Source organism: Thunnus albacares, chromosome 23, assembly GCF_914725855.1.
Source record: "Thunnus albacares chromosome 23, fThuAlb1.1, whole genome shotgun sequence".
Lineage (NCBI taxonomy): Eukaryota > Metazoa > Chordata > Actinopteri > Scombriformes > Scombridae > Thunnus > Thunnus albacares.
The window spans coordinates 11,599,036-11,619,008 of NC_058128.1; the positions used below are offsets into that span (position 1 = coordinate 11,599,036).

Consider the following 19,973-nt stretch of genomic DNA (forward strand, 5'->3'; position numbering starts at 1 on the left):
TTTTCACTGTATTAAATGGCTGTATGTGGGGAGTTAGATCTTTATGCACTTGGTCTGATATTTGAAGAGACAATAAGAGAGGTAAGATTGATGATGATATCCATTCTTGACCATATACTACTGATGAGGGTTGATCACAGCACTAAGGCCATTGCAGTTATCTTTTTATAGTTGTGGGTATAATAGAGAGGGTGCACAAAATGGCTTTTATGTTCCTTCCGCAGTGTGGGGACTTCTAAATTAATCTTCTCACTGCTTTGTCGTTTTGTTACTCACACACTTAATTTTAACTGTATCCCGGCATTTCATAACACCCACGGTCAGGTGCGGTGTATGTGTGCGTTTATGTGTGAGCACATGTGTGTCAGAGAGAGTGCATAGCTCCATAAAATATTCATAGCCAGCATTCAGCGACATTATTCCTAACATCAATATTGCATTGGGCCTTTTTAAATGCCTTTGTTTCAAGGCACTTGAATCGAGCCTGCACTGTTATGCGGTTCAGTCAGAATCCATCCCGCCTGGCAGACTGTATTGAGACGCATCTTGTGTTAGATGACAGGCAGACAACAGGAAGCATTAATGGTTGAAGAGCTGAGGAGAGAGACAGAAGGTAACTGATGGAGAGGTAAAAGGGGAAAAGGTAGAAGACACTTATTTTGTTTTGATATTTGCACAAGGATAATGATATTTGAAATGATTCCCTGTTGAGTGCGTGGAGATGATGGCTTTTTATGTTTGAATTGGCTGTCGCGGTATTGACCTTAGCACATCGTTTTTGACCATGTCTACATTTACTGTTGGTATTAGAAAGTGTGTATATGCACACATATACACACATGTGTTGCCCTGAATGTAGTCACTTAACCCTAAGTTGTAGCATCTCAGCAACTCGACCTATAAATTTTTCATGTAAACTGCCGCAGATCTAATCTCTGTCAGTTTTAAAAATAGTGTCCTAAAAGAACTGAAGTACTCCTTTTGTACTTCTGTTCAAGGTCATCTTCTGAAAATAGTGAGTTGCTTTTCTGGAAAGACCGACTGAGTCTGACCCACTTGCAATCCACTCCTCTTCAAATTAATGATACCTCAATGGTTCTGTCTTTCTATCTTCCTCTTTTCAAGGCTCGATCCACTGAGCCATCAAAACACAGGTTACTCGGCCAAGATTATCCTTCTCTTTGTATCCAGCACCGGGCCAAACATCATCCACTTATCCTCCAAAGACCTGATTTTTTTTTCCTTTCCCCTACATGGATGCTGTCTTTTTCCTCCCTCTGCCTGACTCAACCATTCTCTACTTCAAAGCCCCCCTCTCCTACCCAGTGCCAATCTTCTACAGTCGAATGAAAAATGCGTCCAATATCCCAGGGACAGGGCAATATTGACTGGAAAGCAATAGAGGTGAAGCAGACAGATAGCATCCAGCTAGTGATAGCAGTCTTTGCTTGGGTTAGCACTTGTGAGGAAGCCAGTTGATAGACTTTTTCGCTCGGCTCTCCATTTTCTTGTCCTCATTTCTTTCACTTGTCCGGCTTTTGGTCAAGCTCAACACTTGACATGTTATGGTTTATTTTGAGATAATAAGTAAACCTACTAATTTTCATTCTTTCTTTCTTTTTTTTTAATTAGTTGACTCATTAAGAACATCAAAAATCAAGGCATTTTAGTATTTCCCTCTTTCTTAATTTGTCAAAATCCCTAAAAATGGAAAGTTAAGTGGGTATACCTGTCTGTCATGTAGGTTTTCTTTGACAAAACAATACCAGTAAACAAAAGGAGGTTTTGCACTCCTGAGTGTCAGTGTTGCTGACAGGTGGGAAGGAGAATGCTGGTTGTCCTTCAAACATCTGCACACCTTCAACACTTGCACATGAAACCGTTTCATGAGTGCCAAAGTTTTGGCTCCACTCATTCTACTATTCTACTATGGCAGAACTGTAACTGAACATTTATTTCTTGTAGATATTGTCTGCCACTTGTTTCTAGTCTCTTACGATGGTTTAAGTATACATTTGTCTTGAATGACAACGGTCCAGTTTCATGCTACAGAGAGTCAGCTGCTTGCTCAGGCTAGCCCATGAGAACCACTTAAGCGTTTTTTTTTTTTTTTTGAAAAATCTATACTGTGTACTGTCCCCTCTCTGTCATAGTAGTAGCAATAGCAACAGCCAAAGCTTCTTGAGTAAAGGTAGCTTAGGTGCATTAGCAGTGCCGGCAGGGAGGCGTGGATTGTGGGGAAATGGTGAATGTAAAAGGCCATTAGGAAGCTCCCTCTGTGTGTGTGTGTGTGTATGTGTGTGTGTGTGTGTATGTGCGTGCGCGAGCGAGTCAGAGCCCGATGATGGATGGAGTGTGCTGACGTGTGCAGCCCAGTGGACTGTGAGACTGGACATGGCTGGTCTCTCTCCGTCTCCCTCCATCTCTTTCTCCCACTCTCTGCCTCACTCCCTCTTTGCTTCACTTCCTCAGGGCCAAACATGTCATGTCGCCGCCGCTCACTCTCCCCTTCCTCTCTCTCTCCCACTCTCTCTCTTTTTCTGTGTTTTTCTCCGTCCCTCCCCTCGTCTCCTCTCGCTCTCCCCCCCTGCTCTCTGACATTTAGTGGTGTTGCAGGGCAAATGGCAGCTTTAAGACATCAGACATATTTTTATTAGACCTAGCCGTCATCTGCTCAAAGCCGAAGGCACGGTGTGGTGATCAGTTTGACCAGACTGTCCATCATGATTCATTACTGTCTAGATCTTGGGTATATTCACAGGTGGGTAAAGAGAAAAATGAGATTTTTAAAGTAGAATAAAAGATGAAAATCCTTCACATTGACAGATGAACGAGTACTAGTAATATCAAGAAAAACAGAATCGAAAGGAGAACAAAAACAACACACATCGGACAACCCTGATTGTGCACAAGTTAATGAGCAATGCCAAAAATCTGATGAAGTTGTAAATGACTCAGATATAATATAAACAAATTCTGTATGACATTATATATAGTGTCAGATTTGATCTAACAATATGTATTGGTTTAGATGTATCATGGATAAAATGAATGGAGAATGTGTTATTGTAATAGATCACCATGTTAAAAGGGGTTTCCACTGTATCTGTCATACAGCAATGAATGAAATAGACTTCTGACAACTGATGGATGATGGATAGTTCATTTGAATGTGTAGGAATTTCACTCTAACCTATTTTCCTATATGTGGAATACATCACACAACCAATCAACATTCCCCATCACTCTCAGGCAGTCTACCTCTCGTCAAGGCTATCTTTCACAGCTCTCTCAGGATTTTTTATTTCTCGAGCAGAAGTTTATTAAGATCCTCAGTGTCTTCATTCAGTCTGTCATAATTTACTCAGGCACTCGCTCAGTCTGTTTTGTGTTTATTTTACCTTGTCACCACTGTTTGATTCCTAGCAGAGGAAGACTTTCAGGGTTTCAGGGACGTTCCTCCTCTTCTCTAATCAAGCACACTGTCGCAGCGTAGGGAGTGTGTTGCTAGGCAACTATGAGAACCCAGTGACAGGGTTCAAACGGTGGTCTTGTGTCTGCAGAGAGTGTACTGCTACTGTCTATATCACTGTTTCATTGGATGGATGATTCTTGGTTCGGGGGGAGTTGCAGTGTTTTTTTGTCTGTTACATATGGGTAGTCAGATCTTGCTTCTGCGTAAATGATTTGGAAATAATACAAAAATCATTTTAACACTATGAGAGATGTTAACCGACTGTGTTACATCAGCTTTTTGAGACACTGACTTCAACTTGTAACTTCTTTTTTCAGTGTTGATTGACCATTACTTCTCAACGTTGCCCCCTCTTTGCAAGCTCTGGAATAGCAATAACATGTGGTTTGAAAAATCAATATACAAGTATATTGGCCAATATATATGCTTCATTAGCACTGTAATTGCATTTGTGACCTTTTAAATCTATTGGGACGTGCTGCGACAGTGGAGCATGCAGTACAAGAAGCATGTGAAAGTGGCCTTTATGCTATAAACACCAATGATACTCTGATAGTTTACAAAAAAACATTTGCTGCTCTGAATTAACACTTTCCTAATGTATCCATTAATTCACTGTCTGTCTTCACAAGATGATCATTTCATATAATTTAATTTATTTACATGTGTTTTTGTTTAATTTGAAAATCCTTTTCGGTTCAAAGTGGTTTGATTTTTACATTTAGAACATATTAGGCCAAATAGAGCTTAGAGGTTCATCATATATACAGAAATATACTAAGGCAAAGACACAATGACCACAGTGTAACATATTATGGAGAGCATGACTTTGTAAATTGGAAATTTGAGTAGCCAGTCATGCATTATAGATAGCAGTAGTGGAAGGAATAGTGAATAGTACATATCATACTCTCAAGAGGTACATTGTTATTATTTTACATTTACATTTTACATTTTGTCATTTGGCAGACACTTTCATTCAAAGTGACTTACAAGCGAGGCAAGACAATCAAGCACTAGAGGACAGTCACTCTAAAACAGCCGTGGTACAAATTCTCAAGTGGCTGATCAGGTACAAGTGCAATAAGAGAGAGCGTGTTGAGGTTACAGTGTTGACTTTGTCATACCCTTCGTCTTGAATAAAGTTACACTAGCTTGTTGCACATTATAACAAACCCCTGCAATAAACATGACGTGTAGAAACCTTGTCAGACATGAAGTAAAATGTCATTAATGCTCCGCAGGCTCGAGGCAGAGAAGACCCGGGCATCAGCGCAGGCTCAGGCTGAAGCCATGTCCCTAGTGCAGGATGAAGTGTCCAAGATCCTGTCTGCGGAGCGGGCCATGGCTCAGGACAGCCTCCAGCAGGCCGTCATAAGGGAGAGGATCTCCACCGAAGACGAGAGGCTCCGTGCTCAGCTCTATGTAAGTCTATCCACCAACAGCGCTGATATATGGCAGCTGTGGTGCACTTTAACTGAACGCTTTCATTTATTTTAACATTAAGTTACATAAATCTGTGCCGCTGTATCAAACAGACATGAACATTTTAACTGAATGACCTTGCGAGCGCAGACTCACTGATGAGAGCAATTTTTACATGAAGACAGTCCCATTTTATGGTCACATACTCCTGTTCTAGCACACAGGCACACAGAAGTGAAGCCATTTGCTGTAATCGATGGGTCATGCCTTGTACAGAGACAAATGTCAGGGCTGTGAGTGTGTGAGCATCTCTGAGCAGTAATTCATAGAACCTTCTTGACTGTGTCGACCCTTATCCACAGAAACACACACAGTAAATTTAACAGTTCTTTTGAGTTGTTTCTACATCATAGCTGTATCTACATAATATAAACTCTGAGGACAGTTTTATTTTGAATAATGTACAGTAAGTAAACATATCTTTGCTATATTCACATCATGTAGTTTGATATTTTTGTCCTCTTTCGTATCTCTGCCTCTTCATCCTGCAGTATTATAGAAAGGTACCTTCATTTTGCACAGCCAGTGTCTTTATTTCCTGTAAATTGCCCTTGTAAACAACGTCCGATGATGCTTTCCACATCACACACACACACACACACAAAGGCAGCGCATTGTTTTTAAAAAAGAAAACACATTTTCCCTGGAGTGCGGCTGGTGTTTACAAACCTATGCTATTGATTATATAGCTCATTTCACACGTTCATCGCCGTAATAGAAAAATGAATCATTTTTTGAGAGAGAGAGAAAGAGCGGGTGAGGAGCGTTGACGTGATTCCACGCCGCAGGACAAGTGTATGAGGGATCCCTCATTTGGAACGGCGATCAAAACGCAAAACAGGCATCGAGAGAGAGATGGCGAGGAGGAGGAGACACATGATGTGATGTGTTTTTGTTTTTTTTCCCTAAAGCATCTGTGAAGAAAGCCGTTTCAGTCGTAGGTTTTCTGTAATTTAATTTGTGTTGTTTTTCATAGGGAGGGAGACAGGACAAATGAGGGGAGGAGATGGGAGAAAGGGCAAAAATGTAACACCTGCTTTTTGTCTGTTTAATATGAGCAGGTTCGTGAGTGATGGATATTACTGAACTGCCAGAGACTGGAGTTCTTGTGCATGTCATTGCCTGCGTGCTCCTGAAGTACTTAAGAGAACTTTTCCTCCTGTACTCTACGAAGGTTTTGCTTGTAGCCCCAAGGCTAACCTAGGGCCATTATCATCCCTTGAAACCATAGATAGCAAGTAACAGTGGCTATGCATTCAGTACAAGACTGAGCACACACACACACACACACACACACAAAACATATACAGTCTTTGTTTAATTTTTTGTCTGTTACTTTTTCTTTACAAATCCAGTTGATTCTCCCTCCAGTCCATCTCTACTTTCTTTAAGCACACACACACTGCAGTACAAGAGTCATTGTCAGACAGGGTTTTACTGTTTTAAAACAGTGTGTGTGTATGTGCGCGCGCGTGTGCCTATGTGATAATTTCCTCTGTTTGAGCATTCTTTTGGAGTGCTGGAGTTTTAATAGAATCCGACGGGTTATCAGTGGAGGCACAGTGCCGTTCGCACTACTCATGTAATTGTCAAGTCAGACGCTTCCACACAGGCACTGTTCTTTTCAACTGGAAATGGACTTTTCCGTTTTTTAAAAGGCAGCCTCTCGGCCGAGACATCTCCCACCCATTGTCATTTCACTCTGTGTTTGTCAAACTCCAGGATTGTCTGCTACCCGCAGTGAACTCATCTTTGATGAAACCTAAAACATGTTTTTATGGTCTTTTTGTTTATGTATGTCCCTGTCTCCTGTCTGTCTATCTTTCTGCCCTTCTGTGTCCTAGTGTGAGACTTTTTTTTTCCCTTTTATACTCAAAAAAGGCAGGAAGACCTACTGCTAAGATATTCAACCTGAAATATGAGTATATGAGCATTTAGAGTTTTGTTTGCTCACCTTCACATGAAGAGCTTTTAACTACCCCTCATCAAGCACAAGCATCCTCTGCATAGGTTACACAACGAATTAAATGTACATTGTCGTAATGCACATAAGCATCAGTAATTGGAAGGTGAAATTGGTTCTGATTGCTGGGCAAAGTCAATAAGTTGATCTAGAAAGAGCTCCAGGGAGAGGTTGTGGTTTGCTGTACTAAGCACATAATCTGGTGGCTGATAGAGCTTTCAGGGGTGATTTATTCAATCCCCTTTCCTAGTATACCTGTTAACACCTCATGTATTATCTTTTAGACTGTACTGTTACGTCCTTGAACAATTAATCAGTGAGATTAAATCGAATTTCTGTCTTAGGACTGTCTCCTCATTCTTGCTTTTTTTTACAATATTTATCTTGTCTCAGTATGCAAAAAGCATTATGCATGTTTGCCTTTGCTCAAACCAAGTTGATTTTAAAAAAAATACACTTAAAATACTTAAATAAGTCAAACTGAAATTAAATTGCATGTTTTATTTTCTGTTACAGCAGACTATACTATTTGTCCTGTGTTCCCCTTAAAGAAAAAATCTGAAACCAAAAGGGAGAAATGTATATTTTTTGATTTTTGGTTTCATGTTGGTGCCCCCTATCTTTGCATTATACTGTTAGTTCTCCATCTACGTGGATGGAGAACTTGTTTCCATACAGCCAATGAAATGGCTTAATTTGAAACCATATTTGCATCAGCAGTAAATGTTGTATCCTTGGCAGATGCTCATACTGACTAACCACCAGACAGCAGCCTGCTACACAACACAAGAGCCACAGACTTAGAAAAAGAACTCAGATGATCCTCCCTGCTAAAGTATCTATCTTGCAGACATGAATACGTATAGTCCTGTATCTTAGCTTGTTGTAACAAGCGACCAAACAAGATAGCTCACAGGCTGGTCAACTGCAGCGCATTAAACAGCATGTAAACATACCTGCAGACATTACTTCGTTTAGATGCTGGTGTGGTCTTTTCTATTCAGTACCAATGCAAACAAAACATTGTATACCCATGGCTTGAAAGCTACAATGCAAGTTTGTTTACTTTTTCTCTCGCTCCCCTGCTGGGGCTCAGCCTGTCAGCTGCTGTCAGTCAAACACGGACACCTACACAACCAACAAATAACAAAAACACGACAAAAAGAGCAATTACTAAATAAAACACATGGACATTATTTTTGACTGCAAAAAGGAATGACCACATGCAACATCAGTTGGACTTAAAAAAGTCCTGTGTTGAATCAAAAAACATTCCATAAAATTACTTGTTTCTTGAAAATTATTGAAACAAGTGGGTGTGTTTTGAAAACTGCTGGGTTTATCTCAGCCCACTGGCAGTTTGGGTGTCAAGAGAAATGACATTATTAGTATTTACAGTGTTGTGCAGAGTGTAAAAGTTGAGAGAGCATCCTAAAGGTAAACCTCATTGTCATTCAAGACCTTACATATGAGAGACGCTCAGCAGATTGAAATCGCGCTTACTCCTAGCTCAATGCAAAATAACTACATGAGCTGCACCCCTCACATAAACATGGCATCTGTCATCAATCAGTCTATTTACCCAAATGTGGAGGACTGTTTTTTTTTTTTGCCTTCAGCTGGATAGTAGACAGAAGACAGTGACAGAGAACATTGGGGACAGAGACTGCAGTTTGACATGGGTCTGCTTCTGGACTCAAATCAGAGACATTGCATTTATATGCTATGTGCCTTAGACAGTTGGACCACCAGGAAGCTTCAGAGTTTTTGAAATGTGAGAAGTCTGAAAGGTCTACAGTACAGTACTCGCATAAATTGTGTGCTCTCCCACCTTTTCTCATTTGATCTGTCTAGGCCATCTCAAACATCATACCTGATAGTATCTCAGGTCGGTGTTCTGTCAAATATATGGTGTCAGTGTAGAAAACATATTGCTGAGTCTGTTTTAACCTTAGAATGGGCTATTGAAATTCATAAAAAGACGTCTTTCCTGTTATAAGAATCAAAGAAAAAGGAACACCTCAAAAGTAAAAGGCTGGACACCTTTGTCTATTTAGAAGCTATTAAAGGAGGTACAATATTTAGTCAGAATTTCAATGTTTTTATTGCATTGGTGATTTCATTGTACTTCAGATTGTTTTAATTGAATGTGAAGTGACCTGAACCCTGCTCTCCACGTTCATTGCCACTGAAAAAAAACATTTATCTATGGCAGCTGCAGTTCTCGTGCTCTTTGTCCAGCGCGGTATTGATTTGTCCCCCTCATTAAGATACAGGTCACGGTGAGCAGCAGGACCCCGCACATTCCCTCCTCTCCTTCACACACAATGAGAGCAATGCTGTGAGCGGTTATCCCTCCCCATGCTCACCTATAATGGCCATAACCTCCGCAACCATAGCTGCGCCAATTACACGCTGACACCCATTCTGGAGAATTGCCTCAAGACACGGGTTCAGACTGTGGCCGGAATATTTTAGATTTCATTGATTTAGGCTCCGCTTATTGATCCTGGTTCTTAATGTATTGGTTCCGATTCTTGTCATGTTAAGTGCTGAAAGAAACTTAATTATGTGGAAAGCTAAAGCTAAACCACCTTTTAATTTCAGCATATTTTAGAAAGACATTTACAAAACATTTTGTGATTATTTTTGATAAATAAAAAGGAATACGAATATTCTCCTCCTTGTCATGCACAAATTGAATGCCCACTGTTTTACATTTGCTTTTACTTGTTTTCCTGGAGTGCAATGTGATTGTACTCACTATCTTTGCACTTTCACAAGATACTGTAGCAACATTAAGAGTGCCAACTTGCCTACATCTAAACTGAGCTGCAAGTAGGTTAAAGCAAACTACTGTAGTGAATACTTTTAGGCATCTAATCTTGTCATTTTAATACAACTGAGTATGTTTTAATATAAATCGCTGTGGTGTCAAGTGTAGCTGGGGCCCTAGATGTTTAAAACCACCCTGGTGGGAGCGCTTGTCCTTCAGGCTTTTCCCTCACCAGTCACTCCCTTTCCTGACAGACTGACTGGCAGTAGCCAGCCAGCTAGTCTACCAGTAATTGAAACTTCACAGCAGTGTAGGCAGGGGTGTGTGTTGTCATTGTCATTGTTGTCGGGTTCCTGGGGTTCGGCTGTGTGAGAGGAACATGTTCAGTGTCAGCACTCACACATGTTCTGCAACTCAGGGGGAATCACAGTAAGGAAAAGGGGAACATCGGGGCACAAGTAGATGGTAGCTAGATGCATTGCAGTATATTTGAGATTTCTGTATAGAGTGTGTTGCATGGTGATTTCACACTTTTGTGTTCTTTGATCTGTAATAAGAAAGGAAGGACACAAGCAGACATAATTACTGTTTGATTGAGTGACATTTGAATTAACTTTTGATTATCCAGAGTTGTAATTGTCATTTTTTTATCTCTAAATACAGTTTATGCTTGTTTATCCTGAGCAGTTTATAGTGAGATAATAGAAAAATTCCTTGACCATAGTTGCTACACATAATAAAGGGTTAGACTGGTCAAATTCACACTGAAAAGAAAATAGTTGCAACATGTACCACTGAGTTGTTTTGTCTTGGCAGGTGAATAAAGACTATAGTCCCAGAAACATTTCTTTAAGTGTGATTTAATGAGTAGACAGTCTAGTGTAGATGAACTCTGATTGGTGGCTTTATGTGGTCAAGATGGCCTCATCAAGGAGATACTTAGTAGACTCATTACACACAAATTAACCCATAATTGGATAACAGGTCAATTAACGAGTCATGTAACTCTCTAATACACAGTCTACATCCAGCTGTCAGTCCACACATCTGTGTTTTAATGAAATCCAAGACTTCCGCCGTCCCCTCTTTTGATTTTCAACGACTCTGTTCCCTGCGGAGCCAAACTAGCCCAGTAGCTAATCAATCACTAGCCACAGCGTTTCACCCAGACACAGGCTCCAACCCTGAGGCAGACTTTTCAATCAAACCCAGAGTCATCAATCTTTCGCTAGCTCCAAACAGTGGCCTGGGTGGGGTCTACCTGGCAGCAATGGTTTTGTCTGTTGTTAGAAACTGGTCCAAAACACCCAGCTTTGACGTTTATTTTACACTTTTTTTATTTTTAGGCTTTTAGCTGACAAACTGATCAAGGGAAATCAACGATATGCAACAGCTGGATATGCTTTGATTTCCTGAATCACCAAAAATAAATACTAACCAAAGGCATTATTCAAGTTGCTACACCCCCTCGTAAACATTCATTATTTTTTGACTGAATGCCATTATATCAAATGTAAAAAAAGGAACTGTATATTAATAATTGAAATGACTGGAAACCACAACCAAGACTGAGAGAGACGTTAACCCCTCTAAGGTAATGTATAGGCTGTAATTCAGCAAGACTATGAATCTACAGCCATGCCTGCAGCTCTTTGAGGATATACTTTGGCACAGTGGTGCTTTGAACCAACTGCTAATGTCAGCATGCTAACAGGCTGATGTTTAGCAAGTATTGTTTACCATGTTTACTATCTTAGTTTAGCAAGCTAGTATTCTAACATTTGCTAATTAGCGCTAAACACAAAGTCCAGGGGCTGTACTGAGGCTGATGGGAGTGTCATTATGTTTGTTATTATTATGTTGTTTCAGTATTTGGTCATAAACCAGAGTATCCAACCTGAGGAGAATATGTATATCTGCTCCAAATTTCAAGGCAATCTGAACAGTAATTGTCAACACATTTAACTCTCAGATGTCATCCTCATGATGACACAAAAGGAAAAGTCTCAGGTGATCAGTCACTATGATTCACAGTCCTGGAATCCTGGATGTCTGGACGAAGTTTAGTGCCAATCTTTTCCTTAGATGTGTATATACTGTACTTCACGGGATAAAAACTAAAAACTTGATAAAAATCAAAGTCAGTAGGCTTAATCACTGGGTACCATTAATACATATATTTTAGTCTAAACCAAAGTGGTGGACTGACCGACGACTGACATTGCCATTTTTAGAGCCATGCAGCTAAAAATTACAGGCACATAGTAGTGAAAGAATTCAGAAAAGTAATGAAACCACACTCACACACCAGTTAAAACTCACCTGAATATGAGAGCTACTGTAGCAGAATGTGTTACTTCATTAGGGTCTGTGAGTTAGTTTTCATGTATAGTAACAGGAATGTGTTTGAATAGAAACAGAGAAGACACATTGTTTCAACAAACGTCAGCAGTGGCGCCTGGGGATTGAACCAAGGATTTTTGATTTTTACTGGTGTACGTGTGTAGTTTCAAAAGTGTGTGTTCATGGTTTTACCAGTGTGTGTGTGTGTGTGTGTGAGAGAGATTCAAAGAGGTGTGTCGCCTTATACCCTCATACAGTACATGAAGGGATCTGACACCAGCTATCTTCATTTGTTAACAAGAGATGATCACCAGTAATTCTACTGATCGTGTCTTTGTCTTTTATGGTCCACCTGACCATATAAGTTAAAGGAGGACTCATATGATTAAATAGTTTGACTTGATGAGGTTTTAACACATTAAAAAACATAAGTAAAAATTAACGTCTTAGGTTCAGTTGTTGTCTAGTGTTCGTACATGTATTCATTAGTTTCTCACCCTTTTTCGAAGCCGTATGCGCTGTGTCTCTTCTTAATTCTATAGTTATAAATGTTTGCTGATGCAGAGATAAGGCCACGTAAAAACAGAATGCGACATGTGCAGATATTCTTTTCAATCCTGAAACTTGTTCCAAAAAAAATCAGTCGATGTTGTTTATCATGTTTTGTTGTTCCCTCTGTTTCCATCTTTATTTCCTACCGTCATACACACACACACACACACACACACACCAGTCGCTAATGTGATGTTCCATGATTTTTCCACCACCTCTGCTTTCACAGCAAGGGATAATGCGGCATACCAAGACTGTTTGTTTGCTCCCTACACACACACACACACACACACACACACATACACACACCATGTCCATCCTGTCAGAGCTCCTGGAGAAAATCAGTACCTACTCTTTCCTTAAACTATGTTCTATTTGATGCTTGGCTGGCTTGAAAATGACTTTGGGTAAAGCTTAACATTTTTAATGCAACAAGCCCTCCCCACTACCTCTTCTTCTCCCCCCAGTACTCCCCTCCCTTCCACTCCTCTAAAAACTGCAGTCTCCAGCAAATGTCCTGCTTTTTTTTTCTTTTTCTTGAATCTTGTGTACTTCAGTTGCATGCTGTTGCATTTCAGATACAGACGACTGGACCGGGCTGATAATGGGCCGGCAATTTAATTTCCCAGGTATTAAAGGAGACTTGCTGGGTTTTGAATTGGTGCCCGTTGGTGGTATTTAAAAAAAATAGTAAAAAAAAACCCAAACATTTCTTTTTCTCTCAACTTATTATTTTTTCTCTCCACATCACAGAGCATAGGGAAGATTGGGGGGAGAAAAGGTCCGCATGTCTTTTGCTTTTGAATGAGATAAAGAGAGGTAGTGGTACACTGTGATTTACATACATTTTGGATTTGCTCAGGACAAATTGCATCCTATCTTTGACTCTAGTTTTTCTGAGTTGTTGTAAGAGTAACCCTTGCCAGGCTTGATGTAACAATTGGATTTAAGAGAGGCGTCAGTCTGTTTGATTAAAATGATTGTTCTGGGGTTTTGCAGATGAAATAAGGAGGTGATGTTCCATAGATCATAGGTTGGGTTCAGACCCTTTAACTAAGAATATATATAAACAATTAGGGCCACCAACATGCCAGAGAAGCGGACTGAGATTGTTCCTCTAGTTTGTGAAGAACAAAATTTTCCAATTTAGGAAAAAGATGAAAATAAAGCAATGGCACCCTCTTGTAATTTGGAATTTGGAGTAAAACTGGGATTTTGGCAATGTAAATTCTAATATCTGATATTTGAGTCACTCATAAATCCAATCCTCTGTAGTAGCAGCATTAAACAGCTTTCATACATGTTTTTGTAGTCAGATACTTCATGATACTTGAGAAAATTAATGCTGAAGTATTTATTTATTGTAAAAACATTTCTGTTACTGTGAAATTTTAACCTTATTTATCATCTCCAACACCTATTTTCGTAACTACGACAAACAGAATTACATCTTATGTCTATTCTGTCTCTGAATATGTATGCAACATCTAAGGGAAAATCTCATTCTGTATTTTTGGGGGGGGATTTAATTTGTGATTTTTCATCTTACTATAGAATATATTTACCTGCCTGTTTTTTTTTTGTTTGTTTCAAATTCTTACATGACTTATGGCTGATATTTACATTCTTGATATGTTTTTTCTTAAAAGAGAAATTCCTTCAGTGCAGCACTTTGTTTATTTAGCAGTTCACCTAAGGCACACAATATCTCAGAAAACATTGACTATATTTTTACTTAGACTGATAAAAAAAATGAATGGCACCATGGCACTCCAACATGATCAGAATTCCATTGACTGGCCCAGAGGGGGTGCTACAATTACAGATCTAACAAGCAGACACCAGTGGACCTGGAGAGGAAATATATCAGCCACTTTAAGACTATATTTAGTGTTTTAGTAAGCTTGAATTTCAAATTTAAATGGAACCCCAGATACTGAATACCATCCACAATGAGAACTCATGAAAGCCACTGAAAAACGACACGCTGATAACATGAAAATGAGCTGTTTCCCTACTTGTCCACCTTCATTTCCTGAAAGTTGCTTTCTGGAAATGCAAATTTTTCATCCTTCATTTTTGAGAAGATTTCAGTGCAAGATGTTGGAACCTGTTTTTGGCTTTGTGTGCATGCTTGTCTGCTTTTTTCAGTGCATACAACATAATTAAATGTTTGTACTGTAAAAAGTCAACCTAAATGAGCAAATTTTCTGTCCGCACCACTGCCTTTTGGATTGTTTCCTGCTGACAGTGAACAATACATGGCCGTGTCCATTTGTCTCTCCTTTTTCTCTCTTCTGTCTTTGTAATGTTCTTTCTTTGTTCTTGGAGGGTGTCCACTCAACCATCCTTTACATATTGGCGGCCTTACCTCACCCCTGCCCAGGGTGCGGTGCCCACACACCGTGCCAGTGTTAGGGTTAGACGGGAGGTCAGGCTCTAATTGGCAGGGCCTATGGCTGGCACTCTGCGCCAGGCCCTCACCCTGTCAGCTAATTGGCACTGCAAGCGGCCAGCGGCAGGGCCGAGATACAGCAGCGCTTCGATTGATGGATGGATACTGGTGTCAGGAAAGCTTCTCCCTGACAAGAGAGCTTGTACAGTCAATTTACCGCCTCAGCCTCAATGGGCGGTGTATGTATTTATGTATGTATTCGCCCTCATTTGTTCTAAACATTTTGAAAAGCTGACAAGAACTGCGTCACCTTTGTCTGAACTGTGTATGTAATTGACTTGTATAGATGACGACTAATTACCTAATAACACTGCCAGTACATACTAATAACATTACTGAAAATGAGATTTCCAGCCTTGACTTTTTTTTTTCCTCCTCTTTGCACTGTATCCAGCTTTCTATTAGTGAATACAACAGGAGATTGTTTCTTGTGAATTTTAGACAGCCGGCACAGCAACTGTATTACAGTCACTTTGTGAAAAAATAATTTATTTTTCTCATCAAAGGAATTGCAACAACAGAAATGATTATTATAGCATGTTAAAGGGTAAGATAGATTAGGTCAGTGAGATCTAAACAGGGTTTGATGGATTTTAGAGGGTTTTCAGGGTGACGAGGAGTAGGTCATGATAATATGACTGCCTGTTTGTTGGTGCTGTAGGTTGCCATAGCTGTTGTTTGTATGGTTGCATATCCAGTTTGAATCTGGACTGGGTCTGTGCATGAGTGCTCACCTCAATTCTGGGCATTGGTTCATTGTTTATCTTGTGTCTGTCATCAGGAAAATTAGATTCCAGATAAGCAGTTAATTAAAAAAATCCATATTGTTTCAAGTGAAATTAAGATGTCAAAACAATGTGTTAGTTTTTACATTTTCCCATTTTTCAAAGTTACTATAATCTCAGTGCCACTGTAGTTGTAAAGTTAATAGTAACTGCATCTTTGCAGCCTGTAGTATTCCTGACAATAGTTTTGAAATATTCAGTTTTTAGTTCTTGTTCTTTTCTTTACTCTCTGTTATCATCCCTTTCACTCTGCCTAGCTGATACTTAACTGGTCAGATATGTTCAAAGAAGCCAGAATCCAAGAGTTAACTTTAAAAAAAAAAAGCTTTGTATGTGTGTGTGTTGTTTTCCCTCTCGGCTTTGACAGGAGAGTGGTATTAATGAGGTTCTATGGAAGTGAACAGTCGGCTCAGCTAATGGGCGCTAGAGGGAGAGATTTTGATTGAAAGATGGAAAGAACTTAAACATATGGAGGGAATGAAGATGAGAGGGGAGTGAACGGCAGAAAATCTGGATGAGATATAGAAGCAGCGAGAGAATGGAAAGGAAAAAAACATAGGGGAGTAAATAGAGGCGCATGGAACGAGCAGACAAGACAGTGAGAGATATTGATTTACAAAGCAGTTTTCAAAACAAGGTTGCAAACTCCAATTAGGACACAAACCAATCCAAAACAGCACTTTAAACTACATAAAAAGTGTAAACTTTAAACAGCATAGCGTTGTATCTGCAAGCAGTATATTTTTTTGGTGGGAAAAGGGTAAAATAACTTTTATTTACTCATTGATGCGCTTTAACAGGCAGGTGAAAAGGGTCATGAAGCTTCAAGAAAACATCAAAATGGCTCTTTTCTGTCCATCCCTCCCAAAGTTAGTTGTTGGTGACGGAAGGTAAGTAGGGCATAGAGGAAAGAAGAGAAGGCATACATTCAGCTAAAGAGGTTAGTGTTTTAGAGGTGACCCTGACTCTGCTCCATGCACTTGATAGACAGAAGCTGAAGGTGGACTGTGGCCCCCTCCCGGCTTCATCAGGCCCTGGAAGACCACCTGCTGCTGAATAGAATGAATATGTATTAATACACCGCATGAGCACACGCGCACTGAAAAATGTACAGTAGGCCCACAGCCATCATCAAGTAAGGATTTAGTCACTTACACATACATTAGGATGGTTTTAACATGCAGATGGATCCAGGCATGTACATGCACATAGACAGGCCAGGCATATTCAGCTGGAGTCATCCATAAGGTCCAATGTCAGTAACACATCCTGAGGCTGTCCCTTTTCTGCCCTGCATCTCTTCTGCTGCTGTCTTCCCTTCCCTTCTACTTCTTCCTGCTATAGGTTGTTCCACCTCTCTTCTCTCTTCCACCAATTCTCTCTCTCTCTCTCGTTTATTCACTTTGCTCCCCAGGGACATCTGTTGTCCAAAGGGAATACGCCTCCCTCCACTCTCTGGTCATTCACTGTGTCCTCTGCCGTCAAATAAAGGAATTTTCCGCCTTTGCTTTATGTGTCTGACTGAATGCGTGCTAGTATTATCCACACTTGTTTTCATCTGCCACCACCTTCTCCCTGTATCCCATTACTCTCACTGCTCGCTGTTAAACAGGGATGTGGTCAGGAATTATAAATGAGGGGAGGTTGTAGCCTATGTCCAAAAAAAACAAAAATCTCCTGGATCCTGAAAAATAAGCAACAAATAACCACAATAAGTAGTAATCCCTTTCAATTAAATAAGCTAAGAACATTTTTCTAAATATGAGAATTTTTAAATCATGGTTGAGAGTCTTTAAACAGTAGTTTCTGCCTCTGTTTTATCATGACAAGCAAGCCCTCTTAATTGTTTGCATCTGTTTAGGGACAAAATTGTAACAATGTTGTTCTTGGCTTATCCACAATCCTTCCTCCCTCTTCCTTCATGTATGTTTTTATCTTTCTTTCTCTACAAGCACCACAGTATCCTCTCTTATTTTCATCCACAGCCTCTTTTGTCCCCATGTTCCCATTGTTCTCTCGGCATGCCCCCTGTTCCAATCTTGGCTTAGACTTCCCTCATACATGCCCCCCATGTCTCGGTAATGAACCTCCAGCTCTTCATCTCTCCTTCGTCTTCCCCTGTGTGTTGGACATGACAGATGACTGGGGACCTCCAGAGGTTCGCTCCCCAGGGCTCTAGATAAAGGCAGCTCCAACCTCAAGATGATCAATCAATCAGTTTACACCGCGGGCGTCTGATCAGCCAATTAATCAATCTCGGAGCTAGCAGATGTTGTTGCTGTCCCTCAGCAAAGGAGCTGGCAGTGGAGTGGTGGAGGTGGTGTCTCCAACAAAAGGCTGAGGGGCTTGAAGTGTCTGTGGGTAGAAAGGAAAGTGATTTTTCATGTTTCTACCAGGATTTCAACCTTTGTGGGTTCACTACTCCCATTTGTTTTTGCTGGAGGACCATGTCTTTCCTAGCTTTTCCCATGCTGTTCCCTGCTTTTCAATCCTGAGCACATCGAGAAATAAGCATGGTACTATTTATCTTTAATGAGCTTATGATTACCATTAGCCATACTGTTTATACGCTTGCCTAAAGTAAATTGGCATATTTTTGAAACATCTGCAACAATTTTGGAAAAGGGTTAAGGGGTAGTAAATGTAAATGTATGAGTGGGCTGACACCGCTGTCCCAGCATCATTAAGGCTTGCTGGATCAGGTCAAGACCTCTGTTGACCCCTGTTCACAGTCAATGAGCTACAGACTCCACAAGGACACTTCATTTTAATGCGTCCTTAAACAGCCAGCACGCACAAACATTGAGACACCCACACTCACCACCTACACCTTTTGCCCCATCATCCCTGTCCTGGCCTCTTGGTCCCTGTCCTGGGTAGGTCAGCCCTCTGACCTGCAGGGTCACCAGATCATTACTCACTGTGCTAAGAGATCCCCAGGGAGAGTAATTCTGTCTGCAGCCTGTGGCAGTGATGCCTTTTTCAACCAGGATTCTCCATGCGTCAGTCATTTGTCTGCTAAAGATCAAGTTACCAGAGTTTCTAAATGTAATCAAGAGTGTCTACATAATGACAAACCCTGATATGTGTGCTAACACAGGGATTTGCAGAACAAGATTTTACTCAAAAAGTTATTTTTTTGTTTGAAACATGCAACAATAAGATGCAAACAAATGAAAACTTATAAACATAAGTCATTTGTGCTGACAATTAACTTATTCATTGAGCAGTTTTGATTATCTGCCACACTGACATACTGTATACCAACAGACACCTGCTAAGCAGCATCTGCACACTACTGTTGTTGCTGGCTTGTACGCTGGATTCCTTTCTGAATTTCCACAGCGTGAGCTAGTGTCACTGGTCATACCACATACCCAGTTGGGAAAAGGACAAAACAATGTATGGAAAAGTAGGTAAATCCTTAAAGCGTAGTGGTCAGAATGTTGATGCTTGAGTCAGAGCTTCTCTGCCACAGCCAGCTTGTTCTCAGTGATTAATGACACCACTGCTTCTTTTGACTTCATTGTTCCCAGAATGCTACAATATTCCTTTGTGACAGGGAGGCCATGCTGTCAAGTTTATCTTGGAGTCTAAGATGCTTGTAACTGATTCAAATCCAGTTGGCAGACTTTATTGCATGTCAAAGGCACCCTCTCTCTCCCCATGTATTCTGTTGCTTTCTTCTGTAAAACAAGGGCTAATTTAACTAACCTTTTAAGGTTTATTTATTTTTCTGGTAGTATCATCAACGAATCAACTCTGCAACTGAGCCTCATCCATTACAGAATGACAATGAGGAGACTATGCATCCAAAACTTAAACATGTCAAATCAGATATCATATAATATCTTGTTGCTGGTCTGTGTTGCCTTCTTACCACAAAGTAGCTCTATCTTAAGAGATCAGTATACTTCAAATGAAGTACTTGGATCATCAAACACCTTTCCATCTTTGCATTTGGGGGGGCTGCGTCCAACAGTTTTTATAACTTTCCGAAATCACCCAACAAGCATGCCACCTCCATGCAGTGATTGGTGTGTGGAGTTCAGAAAATTGGCAGGATTTGGACTTCTCTCAAGCTGTGTATTTAAACAAGTGCAATAAGTCCAAGGAAAGATAGTCCAAAAGTATCACCC

General features: G+C 40.3%; 1 protein-coding gene across 6 annotated transcripts in view; it reads left to right on the forward strand.

Moving 5' to 3' along the window:
* The window catches only part of chchd3a (coiled-coil-helix-coiled-coil-helix domain containing 3a), a 72,166-nt gene that overhangs the window by 14,444 nt on the left and 37,749 nt on the right, over positions 1-19,973 (forward strand). For all 6 annotated transcript variants that reach the window (XM_044343544.1, XM_044343545.1, XM_044343546.1 and 3 more), the window contains one exon: positions 4,720-4,900. In XM_044343544.1, the coding sequence (XP_044199479.1) occupies positions 4,720-4,900 (181 nt within the window). The remainder of the gene's footprint in view (positions 1-4,719; positions 4,901-19,973) is intronic.